The sequence below is a fragment of the Pogoniulus pusillus genome, chromosome 13 (genome assembly GCF_015220805.1).
Source record: "Pogoniulus pusillus isolate bPogPus1 chromosome 13, bPogPus1.pri, whole genome shotgun sequence".
Lineage (NCBI taxonomy): Eukaryota > Metazoa > Chordata > Aves > Piciformes > Lybiidae > Pogoniulus > Pogoniulus pusillus.
In genome coordinates, this window is record NC_087276.1 from 31,405,872 (window position 1) to 31,421,331 (window position 15,460).

The 15,460-nt window shown below is 50.8% G+C and overlaps 2 protein-coding genes across 2 annotated transcripts; both read left to right on the top strand.

Annotated features, from left to right (window-relative positions):
- Positions 1–1,817: 1,817 nt before the first annotated feature.
- ARL6IP1 (ADP ribosylation factor like GTPase 6 interacting protein 1) lies at positions 1,818–8,523 on the top strand. The gene is made up of 6 exons (XM_064153868.1): positions 1,818–1,923; positions 4,199–4,332; positions 5,365–5,484; positions 6,358–6,475; positions 7,121–7,205; positions 7,437–8,523. Exons 1-6 carry the CDS (start codon positions 1,888–1,890, stop codon positions 7,553–7,555), a joined length of 612 nt encoding a protein of 203 aa, XP_064009938.1. The 5' UTR covers positions 1,818–1,887; the 3' UTR covers positions 7,556–8,523.
- RPS15A (ribosomal protein S15a) lies at positions 2,486–14,982 on the top strand. Its single transcript, XM_064153869.1, has 5 exons — positions 2,486–2,489; positions 11,305–11,442; positions 11,587–11,666; positions 13,627–13,712; positions 14,847–14,982. The coding sequence occupies exons 2-5, from the start codon at positions 11,310–11,312 to the stop codon at positions 14,938–14,940; spliced, it is 393 nt and encodes a 130-aa protein (XP_064009939.1). The 5' UTR covers positions 2,486–2,489; positions 11,305–11,309; the 3' UTR covers positions 14,941–14,982.
- Positions 14,983–15,460: the final 478 nt, after the last annotated feature.

The following is a 15,460-nucleotide window of genomic DNA, read 5'->3' on the forward strand; positions in this document are numbered from 1 at the left end:
GTATGTGGTTTATATCATGCACCAGAAGGCCTGGCTGCTAAGTGAGGAAGACTAGGGGGAGAGTGGTCAGCCACTGGGAATGGGCTGCCCAGGGAGGTGTTGAGTCACCAACCCTGGGAATGTTTAAAGGGGCCTGGGGATAGGGTTCAGGGTGAACTTTGTAGAGGAGGGTTATAGGCTGGACTTGGTGATCCCAAGGGATTTTGCCAACCTCAGTGTTCCTGTGGTGGAGCTGCACGGCAGGGCTCCCTGCTGTCCTGTGCCGCAGTGGCCCAGCTCTGGTGTTTCTGAGCGGCAAGGATATCTTGCAGGGCTTCAGTTCCCTTCTGCCTCTCTCAGCTCTGGAGAAACACTTCAGGGAACTGCTCCTCTGTGGACACATTCAGCTTTCTCTGTGGGAGAAAATCTGTGACTGGCCTGCAGTGGTAACTGGCGTTGGAAAGACTGGCTAGAAGGAAACAAGTCCGAGAGCACTGGGAACTGATGGCAGCTGCTGGAGACTGCTTTTGTCCCTGCTAAGTGCTGCTGGGTTTGTGGTGAGAACCATGCAAATATAGGAAAAGCAGGAGCAGGCTCTGGTCGAATAGAGTAGCCAGAGGAGAGGCTTGGCCAGATGCTGCAAAGGCTAGGAACAGCACTGTATAAAGCTGCTCTCCGTGTCCACCCTTCCTCAGAAGACTGATCAGAGCTTCTGCCTTACAGAAATAGGATCCGAGTGTTGCTGTGCTAAAATGATGGATTTTGAGGGTTGACTCTTAACACTTCAAAGAGCAAAACGCCCCTGGCTGTTTAGCAACACACAAATGAGGTTGAAAGTTGTTTGAAGTGATCTGCTCTTTACATACAACGTACGTAGAAGGAGTGTGAACAGCACCCTCTAAAAGATGAAACAGTTCTGTAGAGCAAAAGCGTCGCTGCCCTCTTCTCCATCACGCTGGTGAGATGGGGTGGGAAAGTATCTCAGTTTCAGTGCTAGAAATGTTTTCTTTGCCCGTGTTTTGGAAGGGCAGCGCAGGCCAGGGGCTGTGATTAAACTCATTAGCAAGTGTGACCAAAACACTGGGAAAGCTGAGTCAGAATATATTAATACAGCTCGGTGCCTTTCGCCTGTGTCAGTACCCACTGCCGCTCCAGCCTCCGAGAAACACAGAGCACGCTGTTGAGCAGGTGCCAGTGCCAGCTGCAGCTGCTCCCTGTGGCGCTGTGGTAGTGGTCTCGTACCTGTGGCTCTTGGTCTCCGAACTGACAGTGCCTTGTGCAGTGCGTGCAGCCCTGCGCCGGCAGCCAGCAGCACTCGGAGGTAGCCTGTGGGCTAAGGGGGCGCAGGAGCCCCTGGCACGCGTGTGCCGCACGCCACCGAAAGGTACCCTTTTCAGAGAGCACGACCCCTTCCCCGCAGCCTCCTTCGCCTGGCGTGGGCAGGCTTTTACAGCGCCCACGCTCACCGAATCCCGCGCTGCGGAGGTGCCTCTGTTATCGCTGCGGTCAGGGTGCGGCTGCTGTCTCGGCCCAGGCTGCAGGCTGTACACCTCTCCAGCGGTCGCCGGGGGCTGCCTGGGCCAGGCCTGTCGCTCTCTCTCCCCGGGTAGGACCGACCCTGCGCCCCTCCCGCCTCGACCGCCGCCCCGAGGCACCGCGCCCCAGGGCCGCCTCCGGCCGCAGTCGCATTGCGACGGCGGGGAGAGGGGAGAAGGCAGGGCGGCTCCGCGCCCATTGGGCGGCTGTTGCTATTCGAATGCCAGCAGCCAACCCGCTGCCGCCGTGCCGCCCCGGAGCGCCGCGATTGGCCCCTCTGATTGCGAGCAGGCCACTCAGAGCGCCGCGGGGAGCCGCGGGGGCTATAAGGGCGGCGGCGCGGGAGGGGCGGCGGTGTGCGGGCGGCGCAAGATGGCGGAGGGCGACAACAGCAGCGGCTACCAGCTGGTGAGGGCGGCGGCGCCGGGCCGAGCGGCCCCTCCCGCGGCTGTGCCGTGTTCCCCTGCGGCCGGGCAAGGCCGGCGGCCTCGCAGCCCTGGGGCGCTGCGGGAGGTGGAGGAGCCAGGCCTGGTAGCGGCTGCGAGGGCCACTGCGGCCCCAAGCTTGTGAGGCGCGGGCGAACTCCTTCCCTGCGCTCGCTGCTGCTTCCGAAGGGTGCTGGTGCCCGAGGGGCTGGCGGGGCTCAGTGTGAGAAGCTGCTCGGTGTCCCTGGGAGCGGGCACGGCTCTTGTGCTGCTGCTCGTAGCGCCTGGCGGTACCTAGTGTGCAGGGCATGCGGTTCCTGTGCGTGTCTTCGCGTCTCGACATCCTTTGGCTGAGCTATCGAGTGTTAGCCATGCAGGCGGGGGTCAGGAGCTGGGCGGTGAGCGTAGCTCAGAGATGTCGTGGGTGGGCTTGACCCCTTAAGAGCTGAAGTGCCGGACAGGTCTGTTTATCGCGAGGGGTAGCCGTCTGCCGTGGGCAGTGGGAGGATCCCCGCAGCAGCGGGTGCGGGCGGTGCCGGAGCGGCGCCGGCAGGGCCGCGCGGGTCGGAGCCGGTCCCTGCAGCCGGCGGCTGCAGCCTGGCGGGCACGGGCGAGCCCCGGGCGGCGCAGCGGTGCGGGGCTGCAGGCGGTGCAGGAGTGCGCAGAGCGGCGCTGCCGGAGCGGGCTGCAGCATTCGCTTACTATGCAGACTTGCTCAGTGAAGAACAGCTTCGGTGAGTGGACTTTAGGATGAAGACGGTGCTGACATCCGTCCTAATGGGAAAACAACTTGCAGCAGTCGTCTTCTAGGTTGATGGAGACAGGCAGCTCTTCTTAACACTGTTTTGGAATCAGTCAGGGTTGGAAGGGGCCACAAGGATCAGCCAGTTCCAATCCCTCTGCCATGCCCAGGGACACCCTACCCTAGAGCAGGCTGCCCACAGCCTCAGCCAGCCTGGCCCTAAACATCTCCAGGGATGGGGCCTCAACCCCTGGGCAACCCATTCCAGCCTCTCATCACTCTCATGCTCAGCAACTTCCTCCTTACGTCCGGTCTGAATCGGTTTTACTACATTCTTGGTTGGACTTGATGATCTGTGAGGTCTCTTCCAACCCTGATGATACTGTGATACTGTGATTACATTCTGTTTCCCACTCAGTTGTGATGCTAAATGCAGACGGCCAGAGACAATAAAGTGAAACAATTAACGATAAAATATCCTCTGCCGAAGTGCAGCCTTTTGTCTCCTGCATGTGACAGTTTGTGTCTCTAACATGAGTGAAACAGACAAAGTAACTGGAAGGTCTTCAGCAGCGATGTCGGATAGTTTCCTACTGCTTTTTTCCTCTCCATGCCGAGCTGTAGCTTTCACATAGTTTCCAGTGGTACCACACAAGAAAACTATTCTTTGCTGCGGTAGCTGCACTCAGCTGTCTTTGTTATTCTAGTGGTGTCAGGCTTCTCATTTAAATGTAGCAGACAGCTGAGAATGAAATTTGTTATGCTGTCTCTGTCCAGCACATGTGCAGATCTTGCTGGCACTTCAGCTCCTGGTACTTGGGCGGAGTGGTTCTGTTTGTGGCTACCTGAGTTGTGTAATCTCCGAGACACCTTAGCAGGTTAATGCTGTACTTGGTAGGGCCTGCTTGCAGGAGGTGTGTAGAGAGGCACGTGGGAGTAATGCTGGAAGAGGAATTTAAGAGCTGCCTGATCACTGTGTTGGGCTACCTGTGAAAAAGCTTTCTTTGTGGCCCAAATATCATCAGCTGAGTAGCTTCTCTCTGCTGTGGATTCTGAGTTTTTATCCATTTTCAACATAATTAAACAAAAAATAAGTTGTTGGGCAGCAGCTAGAAAGCTTTGGTTCAGTGGGGTGATGTTATCTCTGACAACACACCTATTTTAAACAGCTCCCATGTTGCCATTTTGCAGATGTTGGCACTGAAAACTTGAGAATTTACCTTTCTGCTAATCTGAGAGAGTGGAGTACCATAAAGGGGAGACTGAGGGAAAAGACTTGTCAGAATCTGGGAGCAGGCATCACTTGGTTTGCTAACATACACTGCTCCTTTGGTAGGATCTCTGTTATTAAAGCATCAGTGCTACAATGTCAGAACTTAGTACAAAGCTTACAATGTGAAGTAATTACTCGGAAAGGTGTTCAGCTGAGGTCTTAATTATGACTTTTTTTTGAGCTACTCTAAGAATGAATTTGATACTCTGGGTACTAATGCAAGTTTTTTCTTTCTTTTTATAGGCTGCAGAAACTGCTAGCTTGGAAGAGCAGTTGCAAGGATGGGGAGAAGTGATTCTGCTGACTGATAAAGTACTTCGCTGGGAGAGAGCCTGGTTCCCCCTGGCACTGATGAGTGTGGTTTCTTTTTCCTTTCTGTAAGTAGCTTGTGGAGTGAGCCTAGAGCAGCCATTTCATGGCTGGTAGCAAACCTGTTCAGTAAACTAGTAGGACATCCTCAGAAATCCAAGAGGACAGGTTTTGCTCCAGGTGCTGTTTCTAAATGCCTGTGAACTTTGCTGGAAAGGAGAGCCTCGAGTGCTGAGAACAGGAACTACCAGGAGACACATCCTGCTGAGAGGGGAGGGAGGAGCTTTCTGCACAAGCTGTTTACCAGTGATGGTTGCTGTAGTTTTTTTCCCCCACTCAGCTGTGTGTTCTTTGTGGTGTTCATGTTGTACCATCACCCTTTGGGTCCTGGTTCTTAGTCAAACCTGGTCATGTCCTTTGGATTTTTTTCCCAGCAACATCGTTATGGAAATCTTGCTTCTGTAGGGCAAACTACTTCCCTGTTCTGTCTCTATGTTGTTCTGTTGAGGATGAGTTCAGTCACTTGTGCACAACCTGTTTTTTTGTGTTCTCTGCCCAGCCTTTTGAGAAAGGAGGAGAAGAATGCAGGTGACTTCCAGTTGACAGGATAGAAGGCTGTTGCCTGTCTCGGGTTTGGAGATGCAGAGCTGTCTGGCTGAAAGCACTTGTCCATATATGGTAGCAGTCAGGGTGACCCCAGCCTGCCTTGTTGCAGATAAGTGTCCATGCCAGCATGTGATTCTGGAGTAAGGAGAAGAGGGTGGTTACAGAAAGGACTGTTTAACCCTGTGAGGCAGGAGTAATCACTCTTCTGGCTGACTGGAGTTGTGTCCTGATCTAGGGTAGGGTGTCCCTGCCCATGGCAGGGGGATTGGAACTAGATGATCCTTGTGCTCTCTTCCAACCCTGACTGATTCTGTGTGTCAGGGCAGGAGGAGGAGGGAAATGGAATGAAAAAAGAGAAGCAACTGTTAGCAGAAGTAACTGCATGAACTTCAGGGTATCTGATACAAAAGCTGTGATTATAGTAGGAAAGATCTGTGCTGAGTTCTGTTCTGGATTGGTGCTTCACCCAAAAGTCACTGCTCTTCTCTTCACAGGATGATTTACTACTTGGACCCAAGCGTTCTTTCAGGCGTTTCCTGTTTCGTTATGTTCCTCTGCTTGGCTGATTATCTTGTGCCTGCTCTTGCACCTAGAATCTTTGGCTCTAATAAATGGTGAGGAAAGCTTGAATCTGTTTAAAACAGTTTCCTGAGTGTAAGTAAATGAACTTTATCTGAATGCACATCTGACTTGTCAATATCAAACAGTAGCTTTGTCAAGGCATTGTAGTAAGACATCAGCAATTTGTATAATGCATCAAGTGAGGACACTAAGATGTCCTTCATTCTTCTTATGAAAAGTAACTAGCACAACTTACCTTCCTGCTCCTTCTCTTCTAGAAGAAAAGAAGGTTTCTGAAGGCATAAGCACATTATTTTCCCTCCATTAAGGATGCTAGTTAGTTCTGCTATAAGCTAGCTGTTAGTAATCAGTGGATAGCAGATACTTGGAACTAAAATGATGAAGGGTGTTAGATATATGCTGAGAGGAGTTGCAGTAGTAAATGGGATGGAGGAAAAGGGTAATGCAGAGAGCATTGGAACAGAGTGGCAAAAAGGCAAGACTTGTCTAAGGAGACAGCCTTGTTTCAGTATGTTGTGAGTTAAAAGTAAGTGCTAGTGTGTCTGCTTTAAGGGGCCGAGTGGGTAAGTGTTTGTGTCCGATAAAGAACCAACGTGAGAGCCAAAGTAATGGACGCTGCTGTCAGGTGAGTAGACTTGTGTGTATCGCACTAGGGTCAGATGAAGTGAGCAGCTGGCCAGTTGGAGTGTGGTTGTCTTTGGGAGTCAGTTGAAGGGAGGTCAGTGCATGGAAAAATTACACAGGCAGTTGCGCTGCAGCGCTTGCCAAAAGCAGGGTATAAAACTAACTGAAGGAAATGCCAGGAGAAGTACTAGATAAACCTTTACTGCTGGACACATGCCATAGGAGATCTGTTAAATTTCAGATGAAGCCTTGTGTTCTCACTCCTGGCTTCCTCCTTCCAGGACCACGGAGCAGCAGCAAAGGTTTCACGAGATCTGCGGCAGTCTGGTGAAGTCTCGTCGCCGACTCGTCGGCTGGTGGAAGCGACTCTTCACGCTGAAGGAGGAGAAGCCTAAAATGGTAGCAAGTTCTAGGAGTTCATCTCGATTGTCCTAGAGATGTATTGTGCTTTGTCTCATCTTGAGTTTACAGCAAGGCACGTGTCTGAGTGAACTGGTAATTCCTAGCAGAACCAGCGGTTCTGCCTGTGACTTGGTGCCACTCACACATCTGGTTTGCACCCGGAGTGGCAGGATAGGTGACTTCAGACTCGCACTTTGGTGCACTGAGGAGCAGTTCCTTGCTGTGAAGGTAAAGCTAAACTGGGTGCCTTGTAATAGGTCAGGTTTTGGGAAGAGATTGTTTCCAGCTTATGTGAACAGTGTGAGAGCCTAAGTGGTGTGTTAGCTTAGGTGCATCAGCTGCTGAGCTCACTGCTCTGAAAACAGCTTCAGGTACTGTGTGAGGCTGGAGTTCTGTCAGTGGGGGATGATGTAGTGTGGCTGGGGAGGATATCTGGACAGAAAAGCATCTTGTGAAACTAGAGGGTGTAAAAGTAAATGAGAGGATAGCATTGTAGACTCCTGTCTCGATTTGAGCAAGCCTTTGTACATGGGCTTGTGGAAGAGCCTGCAGATTCCCTGTTTGGAATACTGATGTGTTGCAGGGTACTGAAGGCAGGGATCTCTAACAGCTCTGTCATAACTGTCCCCTTTTCTTTTTCAGTACTTCATGACCATGTTGTTTTCTCTTGCTGTGGTTGCCTGGATTGGACAGCAAGTTCACAATCTCTTTCTGACCTATCTTATTGGTGAGTGTGGAGCATGCAGAACTGGCTTTTCTGTTAGCTGCTTGAAATGGGCTGATACAGGTAGAGGGAATTATTGGGTGTGGGAGTCTGGTGACACTTCTTGTTGCAGAGTCATTTGAATGTTTTCAGTCAGTTACTAGGATTTAAGAGCACTAAGGAACTGCAAGGTGACAGAAGCTTGTTAAAGCGGTATTGAGTAATTCCTTCTGTTTATTTTCCACTCCTCTCTAGTAAGTTTCTTGTTGCTGTTTCCTGGACTAAATCAGCATGGGATCATCACAAAGTATGTTGGAATGGCCAAAAGGGAGATAAACAAACTCCTTAAGCACAAGGAGAAGAAAAATGAATGAAGGCTGAAGTGCTGTTCACTCCTGTAAAAGGTTTCCTTGGGAACAGTTTTGAGAATTAACCTATAATTAAGACAATAGAAGTTGAATTGCTCACTGTTTTGTTTTTTTTTTTTCCCTTTTACTTGGCTCTCTAATGAAGTGAAAATGCCACTCTAGCAACTGCTGTGGGTTTGTGTCTTTCACTGTGCTGACTAGGATTCTGCAGCTTGCACGTGATCTTACGTGGAAGATCCTGACCTTTGATGTGCAGAGCTGAACTTGGAGGCTCTGTGAGTAAGTACCCCAACTCAAAACCATCAGCGTGGTAATGGGTGATATCAGTAACTGAGTGAGATCATTAGTTTGTGGCTACAGCAAGTACAAAAGGCAGTTCTGAAAGCTCACACTTCTCGGAGGCTTGTTACTACTGACCCTTGTGGAGGGAGGACAATTAGCAGAGTAGGAATGCTCGTAGCTGAGGATGCGTACCCGAAATCGGGGCAGCTGATGATCCTTTTGTCTCACTGATTCTGTTTGCTTTTTTTTTTGGCTGCATATATCTGATTATCTGTGAGTAGGGGTTTGGAATAAATAAACCTGTAATTCAGTTCTTTAGCTGTAGTGTAAACTTCAACTCATTGCACTGAGACTGTAGAAAAAAAGAGTTAAGGTGTGTGTTACCTTAACAGCCGATTGTCCTGAAAACTGCTGTTATGATGGAGCCATGTAGCACCTTTGGTTTTATGAATGTTGTGTCTGTGCCCAGAATCACCTTGCTGATGCTAGGTTTGTCTCTGTAAATAAGCCTGTCTGAATCGTTTGTGCTTTTTTCTATGACTTCTCCTTCCTTTTTTTAAAACTGAGCTTTTTTCTTTAAGAAGCTAAAACCTGTGTTAATGTGTTTTGAAAGTTTACTGGTTTAAAATGAACTCTCTTCAGTGTCTGTTGTGATTGTTGAATAGGTAAATACAGAGTAAAACACTTCTGTATGACTTGTTCTTTGTGGATGCACAGACCATGGTGTGAACGTGTCTCTTGATCAAGAGGGGCTGGGAATGGCAGTGTTAGTGCTGTGCTGCAGGCACAGTGTCCCTGCAGAAAAGCACCTCTGGTTTGAGGCAGCTCACTCTGAGCAGTTAAAACCTCTCTTCAGCCATGGCAGTACCCTGACAGCTCCTGCTGTCCTGCAACAATGTCACCTGCAGCTGATGAACACTAGTTAAAAGTGATGTGTTGTGGGCAATTCAGACTGAAAACTTGGCAGTAGATCTGAACTCTTGGGAGGTGCTGTAGTGTGGTCTTGAAGCTGCGTCTTGGAAGTGCTCTGACTGCCTGTCACTGGTAGAAATGCTAGACAGTGAAGGGCCAGCAGTGACGTTGTGCACCGTGACACAGCTGTCTGGGAGAGTTGGTGGCAGCCCCTCTACCGCCATCTCAGCACTGGCTTAGGGTGCTGTACATTTCCTGTTAAGCAGGAGCACATCTCCTTGGTGCAGCTTTGGTCACTCCGGACCTTCAGCTTCCTTGTGTAGCTCCATGATAGGGCTGGGGTGGCTGTGCTCCTATGCAGTATGCGTGGCCCCGTTCAGACTTCAGGGGAGATCAACTGTTTGGGGAATTCCTGCGTTGTGTTCTGTCTTGTTAAAAAAACACTGGGAGACATGAGAGCCAGCCCCTGTCCCCCCCGCTTCTAAACGCAGGGCTGCAGGAGCGGTGCCATCGAGGGCCTTTTGTTCTCGAGGGTGGGTTGGCTTTCTGGTTGCGGTTTCCAGCTCCCGCAGGCCTGCTCTCCGCGGTTTTCCGTGGGTGAGTGGATCGGTGTGTGCCTCAGTGGGCGCTGGAAGCCGCGCAGGCGTCCGCGCCGCGCTAGATGCTTTTTGTCCCTCGCTGCCTGCCGTGGGCCCCTGCCCGCGGAGCGTGCCGGTTGCCATGGGAACCCGCCGCGGCGTCGCTCCGGAAGTGCGTAAGCGTCTCTCGGCCAATGGGAGCGGCCCGGCCGCGGCACCTCCCGGCTGGGCCGCCAAGTCTCGCGAGATGTCGCGGGGCAGCTCGCGGCGCCTCGCGCCCATGGCCCTCCCATAATCCCGCGCGGGCGCCCGGCCTCTTCCTTTTCCGCCATCTTGCGGCACCGGTGAGTGGGGGAAATGTTGCTGTGTCCCGGTTGCCATCCGCCGGTTCCCGGTCCCATCCGAGCCCTGTGGCCGCTTCTGTCAGGCTCCCCAGGGCCGTGAGGGTGCGCCTAACCGGACCGGCCAATTTTGAGCTGCCGGCGTCTCCTCTAGCACTCTCTGGAGCGCTTGGAGCGGAGGGTGGGGGGAAGCACTCCTGCCTCTAGCTCCGCTCTCCGCGGACATGCAGGGCGGGAGGCGAGGGCGGAGGCTAACGCGGCGGCCAGGCCCGCGCCAGCGCCGTGAGAGCCCGGGCTGGGCAGAGCTCGGGGCAGCCGGGCCGCGGAGTCTGCAGACTTCAGGGAGAGGATCGTGCACCGGGGCCTGAGAGGAGGTGTCGGACGGCCTGGGGCGCGGACGGTAGGCAGGGTTCTGGGAGAAGGGCGGCTCTCGGGAGTAGAGGTCTCTGCAGCCGCCCTGAGGGTAAGAATTAGTCAGCCTGCTCGTCTGGGGGTTCCCTGGCTGAGCGGAAAAAGCCGTCGTGTGCTGCAGGACACGCTTTGGGAATGACCCTGCGGCCCAGGGCAGGACACCTTCCTGGCTGCCTCTCAATAAGTGAAGTGGTTCCCGTGCCATGTCTTGCGGTAGTCCGGGTGCTCTTGTTCCTTACGAGAACGGAGAGGGAATGCTCGTTTCCTTTCCGGCGTGCCGTGTTGTGCTTGTATCTCGCAGCTCTTTGCGGTAAGCAGGTGGAGCCGCAGTCATGCTATCTACTGCTTAGCTTTTGGACAGTGTTAATACTGTACGATTGTCTTGCAAAGCCAAAGCAATTCACCTGAGAGGGCTGCTATACGGAGGAAACGTCTAGATGGTGGCTTTTAAGTTTTCACGTGTGCGTGTTGATAAAGCCAAGTTTAATTATGTCTGTCAGGCTTCCAGACTTGTCATGATAGTTGTCAGCTCTCTTGAGCATACATAGCTGAGTACGTGAATTGAGCTCCTTTTTAGCCCAAAGGTGCTTTTGAAGTTTTGTCTTGATTTTTATGTCAGCCTTAGATCTTTGAGGTCTAAAATGAAGCTTTAACAACTGGTGCTGCCTAGTGTTTCCATGATGAAAGGCCAGTGCTCTTGAGTCCTGTGCCCAGTTCTGAGCTCCTCAATTCAGGAGAGATGTTGAGGTGCTGGAAGGTGTTGAGAGAAGGGCAGCAAGGCTGAGGAGGGGCCTGGAGCACAGCCCTGTGAGGAGAGGCTGAGGGAGCTGGGGGGGTGCAGCCTGCAGCAGAGGAGGCTCAGGGCAGAGCTCATTGCTGTCTGCAACTACCTGAAGGGAGGCTGTAGCCAGGTGGGGTTGGGCTCTGCTGCCAGGCAAGCAGCAACAGAACAAGGGGACACAGCCTCAGGCTGTATCGGGGGAGGTCTAGGCTGGATGTGAGGAGGAAGTTGTTGTCAGAGAGAGTGATTGGCACTGGAATGGGCTGCCCAGGGAGGTGGTGGAGTGGCTGTGCCTGGAGGTGTTGAAGCCAAGCCTGGCTGGGGCACTTAGTGCCATGGTCTGGTTGGTTGGGCAGGGCTGGGTGCTAGGTTGGGCTGGCTGAGCTTGGAGCTCTCTTCCAGCCTGGTTGATTTTTCTGGCTCCGTGACTGCCTCTCCCCTTGCCCGCAGGCACTATGGTGCGCATGAACGTTCTGGCCGATGCTCTCAAGAGCATCAACAACGCAGAGAAGCGTGGGAAACGCCAGGTGCTCATCAGGCCCTGCTCCAAGGTCATCGTCCGCTTCCTCACCGTCATGATGAAGCACGGTAAGGCTCTGGTCTGCTCTGCTGGTTGCGCCTCCTTCCTAGGTGGTCTTTAAGCCAGGGTGATGTGGCTTGCTTTGCACTGAGGTGGATTGATATAGCTAAGTGTTACGTATTTTAATTTGTCTGTTTGCTCATCTTCTACAGGTTACATTGGGGAATTTGAGATAATTGATGATCACAGAGCTGGGAAGATTGTTGTCAATCTCACAGGCAGACTCAACAAGGTAAGACAGAGAATCATAGAATGGTTTAGGTTGGAAGGGACCTCAAAGCTCAGCCAGTTCCAATGCCCTGCCATAGGCAGGGACACCTCCCACTAGAACAGGTTGCTCGAGGCCTCATCCAACCTGGCCTTGAACATCTCCAGGGATCTTTGATCACATTTCGTGATTCTGTGCTCCACAACCTCCCTGGGCAACCTGTGCCAGTGTCTCACCACCCTCACTGCAAAGAACCCTTTCCTAACAGGGAAAGTAACATCTAGTTTGAATTTCTTCTGCCAGTTTAAACCCATTCCTTCTTGTCCTGTCCTTACAAGACCTTGTCAGTAGTCCCTCCCCAGCCTTTCCATAGCCCTCTTCAGATACTGGAAGGCCACTATAAAGTCTTCTGTTCCCCAGACTGCACAGCCCCAACTCTCTCAGCCTGTCCTCATAGCAGAGCTGCTGCAGCCCTCTGAGCGTCCTGTTGGCTTCCTCTGGACTGGCTCCAGCAGTTTCATGTCCTGCTTGTGTTGGGGGCTCCAGAGCTGTACGTAGTCTTCCTGAATTCACTTTTCCAGGGAGCTGTTTAGATGAGAGGGTTTTGGGTTTGTTTTTTTAAGGTCTGTCTACTCCAGTTGTGAAAGGAGTTGTTAAGAAGGTGGTATTTGTTAAACCCATGCAATATGGGCTTACTGGTGGTTATCAAATGTTAATTTCTCTAGTCATAATGGTGTAGATGGCTAATGAAGTTTCTTTTAAACTCTGTCCATGTAAGATGTTTTCAGGGGGATCTGCAATTGCTCTATGCTTCTCTCTCTTTAAAGGCTTCCTGGCTACCCAGTGGTTTCTTTGATGTTAAAACTATCTGGAAGATTTGCGTTAAGGGACAGGAACTGAGTTGCATCCCAGCTGGTGTTTAATACCCCTGTCCATGCTGAGAATACACGGCTCTCTGTTGGCACTAGGTGGCTTTGCTTGCAGTTGCAGGACAGTTGAATGTTGGTTTAATCAGTGCTTTTAAAGTTCCTGGACTGTTTGTAGTATCCATGGGTATTTGGGAAGTGTTTGAAATGCTTTTGTTACAGAGTGGTCAGCTGCCTGGTTCTTCCTGTGTTGTTTTTACAAAGTAAGACTTGGGTAAAATGTATTGGGGGCTGTCTCCATAGTGAACAAATACTGCAGCTGAAAGTGGCTTGGAGTGTAGGAAGCAGAGAATTCTGACTCTACCCAAATAACTACTGTGATGTGGCTGACAAAATTCATGGCCACCAGCGTTGAGGAGAGCGTTCCTTGAGCTCTTCTGGCATGCTCTGGTAAAATACCTGCCAGGGTGCAGCTGGGTGCAATCAGTGTTTCCGTCGATAGCTGCAGTAAGGGAACAGTAGTTTGGTTCAGAGGAATGTCCATCAGTGCAGGGTGGTGATGCTTCTGTTTTGCTCTTGGATGTTTATGAAGATAATTGGAACCGCTGAGGTGAGTGGAGGTGGTTGGTAGTAGTGGTCAGTAGTGGGATGAAGTTGAAAACTTCACTGATGTTTATGCATTTTAATTTCTCCCTCTTCAAAATGTGCGGGTACTGTTCTGACTGTGGATGGTGCTGAGAAGCAGAGTATCCTCAAGTAATCGGTGGATTTCTGATGATGCAGGATACTTTGTAGTTTTTAGTGGTTTGTGTTAAGGTGGTGTACTCTCCCGGGTGTAGCCATGTGTTAGTTTCACTCAGGCAGCAGTTCAGGTCCCTCTGTTTAAGCGAGGAGGAGGAAGAGGTGAGGCTAGGGAAGCAACATCTGAGTAGCTGTGTGAGATTCTTCAGGAGCTGAGAGGAGGCACTGCTCCATGCTGCAGGGAGTGGAGTGAGCTTCTTGACACTCAAATCTGTTGCTGCCAAGTACATGTTAATTGGAGGTGTTAAATCCCATCATCCAGTGCACTGGAATGGCAAATGTGCAAATCCAGTTTGTAACAGGATTCTGTTTTCCAGTGTGGTGTCATCAGTCCCAGATTTGATGTTCAGCTGAAGGATTTGGAAAAGTGGCAGAACAACCTGCTGCCTTCACGTCAGTTTGGGTGAGTATGGAGCACATCCATGTCCTGTGTAGGCTGTGGGCTTGAGCTTTAGGCTTTCCTGCTGCCTGAGGCAGGCTGGCCTGACACTTCCTTTCTGATTTCTCAATCTAAAAGTCCATCTTAAAGGGGCACTGCTAAGCAAGTACCTATTTTTGCTTGGCTGTGGTAAATTCTCATGTTCACTACCTCTGCAGGAAAATAGAGTTTCTCTTACTGGTTTTTACTCTCTGCTAGTGGCCACTTACAGATGGGAGTGCGGTCATGTAAGTTTAGGCTTTGTTATGGTGAATAAATTGCTTAGATAGTAAGTAATAAATTGCTTAGTAAGTGATGAGATACTTGGAGCCTGTGTTAAACAGACTTCCACAACACAGAAATTTTGCCATTGTGCAGTGGATTTTTCCTTCCCAAAATTCACTGCCTGGAGTAATAGATGTCAGTGCAGCAGGATGACAGAGTCTTCAGGGGCCTGTCAGGGGCAGATTAACCATTCCTTGTCATTTCTGTGGTAAAGCTCCAGTGAAAAGCTGCTTGCTTTAGCTGAACCTGTACAGTTTGCTAGTATGTCCTGTCATACCTCTAAAAGTGTTAAAAAAATTAGAGTAGTGGCACAAGAGGTTTTCTGGTGGAGCAGTGTGGATGAAGGTGCTGATAATCCAGATGTTGGCAGTACCAATGGCTAAGGCTGCTTCAGTTGTCAGCCCAGATCCAGATCCTCATCTGCATCAGTGTGCAGTGGTCAAAACACAGAGACAAAGCACTAGGAGCTGAGAAGCTGTCTGGCACCATGGCAACTCTACCTGCTCTGAAGAAAAATGTCTGCTTAAAATAGAAGCAGACTTTGTCTAGGAACTATAAAACTGCTATTGCCACAGTAGCTGAACTGACTTTACATTGGGAATGTGCAAGAAAAGTTCTTATGCTAAGACTTAAATATTTGGGGAACAGGCTGTGAACATCCTTTGTGTGCTGCAGCTATACTTGTGATTAAGTTCCTTTTTCATTGTCTGGTATCGTGTTCTCAATCTGCCAGGCCCATTCTTACATACATAACACTGGGAATGGAGTTAGTGCTGTCAGCTCTGTGGGAGCCTGGAACAAACCAGTAACCTGGAGATTTGTCTCTCTCAACAGGTACATTGTACTGACAACCTCAGCTGGCATCATGGACCACGAGGAGGCTAGGCGAAAACACACAGGAGGCAAAATCCTGGGATTCTTTTTCTAAAGCTTGTTAAAAAAGAGGAGACTAATAAACGGCTCAGACGGACTCTGGTGTTCCCAGGGGGTCTTGTGAGGGCTTTGAGCAGTACCTGTGACACTGCTTGTCACAGCTTAAGCTCCCACTTCAGACGTTGTCCCTGATCACAACTCCTCCTGCTGTTCGTCATAAGGCATTGACCACGTGAGTGGCAAGCACACGTTGCTGCACAGGAGTCTTAGCAGGAGAACTCCAGTGTTAAACTGTGTGCTTGGCTGTGCTGTGGTGATCAGCTCGTGGGTGTTACACAGCTGTGTCTCTCTAGTTCCACCTGTGTGGCTATAGTTGCGCCCTTTGGTTAAGGAATGGAAGATGCCATGCCAGAAATGATTACCTGAGCATGGTGTAAAGTGTTAGGGGATGTGAGACTGTGGGATAATTAAGATAATTGAAGCTTGCTTTGAGATCACAGACATGTTCCACATCCTGAGTGTAAGCAGTGACCTGGGGAGGCGAATCGTTTTCTTTGAATTTCTGCTCTGGGAGT

Bases quoted from the DNA above. Each gene is read 5' to 3' on its own strand.
- RPS15A (XM_064153869.1), top strand. From the start codon at position 11,310: ATGGTGCGCATGAACGTTCTGGCCGATGCTCTCAAGAGCATCAACAAC. The intron at 11,667-13,626 runs GTAAGACAGAGA...TCTGTTTTCCAG, and splicing joins TCACAGGCAGACTCAACAAG to TGTGGTGTCATCAGTCCCAG. The intron at 13,713-14,846 runs GTGAGTATGGAG...CTCTCTCAACAG, and splicing joins CTGCCTTCACGTCAGTTTGG to GTACATTGTACTGACAACCT.
- ARL6IP1 (XM_064153868.1), top strand. From the start codon at position 1,888: ATGGCGGAGGGCGACAACAGCAGCGGCTACCAGCTG. The intron at 1,924-4,198 runs GTGAGGGCGGCG...TTCTTTTTATAG, and splicing joins ACAGCAGCGGCTACCAGCTG to GCTGCAGAAACTGCTAGCTT. The intron at 5,485-6,357 runs GTGAGGAAAGCT...TCCTCCTTCCAG, and splicing joins ATCTTTGGCTCTAATAAATG to GACCACGGAGCAGCAGCAAA.